This window comes from Austrofundulus limnaeus, unplaced genomic scaffold (genome assembly GCF_001266775.1).
Source record: "Austrofundulus limnaeus strain Quisiro unplaced genomic scaffold, Austrofundulus_limnaeus-1.0 Scaffold146, whole genome shotgun sequence".
NCBI lineage: Eukaryota > Metazoa > Chordata > Actinopteri > Cyprinodontiformes > Rivulidae > Austrofundulus > Austrofundulus limnaeus.
This window is the reverse complement of record NW_013952548.1, coordinates 211,121-212,936: the sequence shown is the minus strand read 5'-3', so window position 1 is coordinate 212,936 and position 1,816 is coordinate 211,121. Positions and strand designations below refer to the sequence as shown.

Here is a 1,816-nt window from a genome sequence, read left to right as displayed (position 1 = left end):
CACACACACACACACACACACACACACACACACACACACACACACACACACACACACACACACACACCTTCGTGTCTTAAGTTTGAGTCACAGCAGGAATCCATTTTTTTTACAAACACTCATGCACACTCTAGCAGCTGCACCAATTTCAAAACCTTTAACTTCATTTAAGGGCTGCATATTCAGGTCCTCCATTGTGTGCTTAAAGCTCCACCATAGAAGTATTTCTGTATTGCTGCATTTCTGAATTATTCAGAACCAGGAGCTGTGCAGCCCTGCACTCCCAGACAAATGCTACATAAAACGGAAACTTCAGGTAAAAGCAACTACAGATAGAGGCCAACCCTGGTGATCAAGCTGGGATGAATTAAACCTCAGCGGATGCTGAAGGGCTACATCTTTTTTTTTTTACATTTTGAGAACTATATTTTGTTTTGTAGCTAATCATGGGTGGTGCTGTTGTTTTTTTTTTTTAAGTAACATGAACCTTTTCTTGTTACCTGTTAAATACACAAAACAAAAGGCGGAATACAATCGGCCTCGGCTTAGCATCAAAAATTGTAAGGCCTGTAAAAGATTCAGCGCACTCCTATGAAGATGGCATCACCCACCCGGCTCGTACATCGTCCAGGACAAAATGAAGCATTCAAGGTGTGTTTTAGATGACAACGGGCTACAGGACGGACTGACATTCTGACAGACGGACGGACGTTAGTGAGCAGGAGAGCAGGAGGTGTGTATTGGGCCGAAGCATCCTTACCTCTCTCATTCCAACAGTAGGAGGTGGTGGTGTGGTGCTCGTCGTGGGAGTACATAGTGACTCCATGTAACTGCTGAAGCATTGCCCTCCTGGATGCATGCCCTACTTACCCCCCCACAACATGAACCCCGTCGAACAAACCACACCCAGTGCACACATACAAATGCAGCCATTCGGAGCAAACAAAACATACAAAATGGACAGATAAACAGAAGTCCCAGAGAATGACATAAAGAGAAAAAAGAGAAAAAAAAACAATCTGAGCTTGGAAAAACTCCCTTAAATGTTTATAAAGACAAAGAAAGTGCCACCGTAGTAAGAGGTTACAGTGTTTGAATTCCTCCTAGTGGCCACACAGCCTTTTCTTGCACATCCATCTATGAATTCCTGTGAATCAGCATGTGGCGAACTAAACGCTGCCAGCAAAGATAGTCTATGCCTGCACTTCAGTTGTCATGATCAACTCTGACACAGCATTTCTACATGCAGTGCGACGTGCTGAAGAGATTCCGAACAGCGCAAAAGTTCGACGCTGCTTTCTTCTAACCTTCCATGAAAAATAAGTAAGTGTGTTTTGCAAACAGGGTAAAAAACAGCCACATGGAGGCAAAGATAAAATGTGAGTCAATGAAAACAAAATGTTGATGGGTGATTGTTCACTTTGTTTACTGCCCTTCCCCCGCACAATCTTTGCAGTCTTTTGACAACAGCGCGACATAATGCTGCCGGCATCCACGAGCCTTCCGCTGTGAATCTGGGCGGCGGCAGCTCAGTTTTGTCGCGTGTCGCCGGGGTGTGTTTACGCTGCGTGGCGGAGCCTGTGGGGTGCTGGCTAATGAAAGTCAGGCGCAGTGGTGTTCTGACAGGACACAGGGACCCCTTGGGGCCCCTTACAGGGAGGCAGAGGCAGGTATCAGGGAGTGATAAGGGAAGGCAGACAACCTTAAGCGGTGAGACAGACGAAGTGCCAGAGCGAAACGATGGCATGCACATGGACACACACACACATTTTAGAGACGAGGACCAACAGCAGTTGAGAATTCCTTATAATATATA

The 1,816-nt window shown here is 45.9% G+C and overlaps 1 protein-coding gene across 12 annotated transcripts in view; it reads right to left on the bottom strand.

The window, feature by feature from the left end:
• Positions 1-1,816, bottom strand: part of stxbp5l (syntaxin binding protein 5L) — a gene marked incomplete at its 3' end in the record, with an annotated part of 161,945 nt that overhangs the window by 5,137 nt on the left and 154,992 nt on the right. For 7 of the 12 annotated variants that reach the window (XM_014016476.1, XM_014016477.1, XM_014016481.1 and 4 more), the window contains 1 exon segment: positions 761-862. In XM_014016476.1, the coding sequence (XP_013871930.1) occupies positions 761-862 (102 nt within the window). 12 annotated transcript variants of the gene reach the window in all.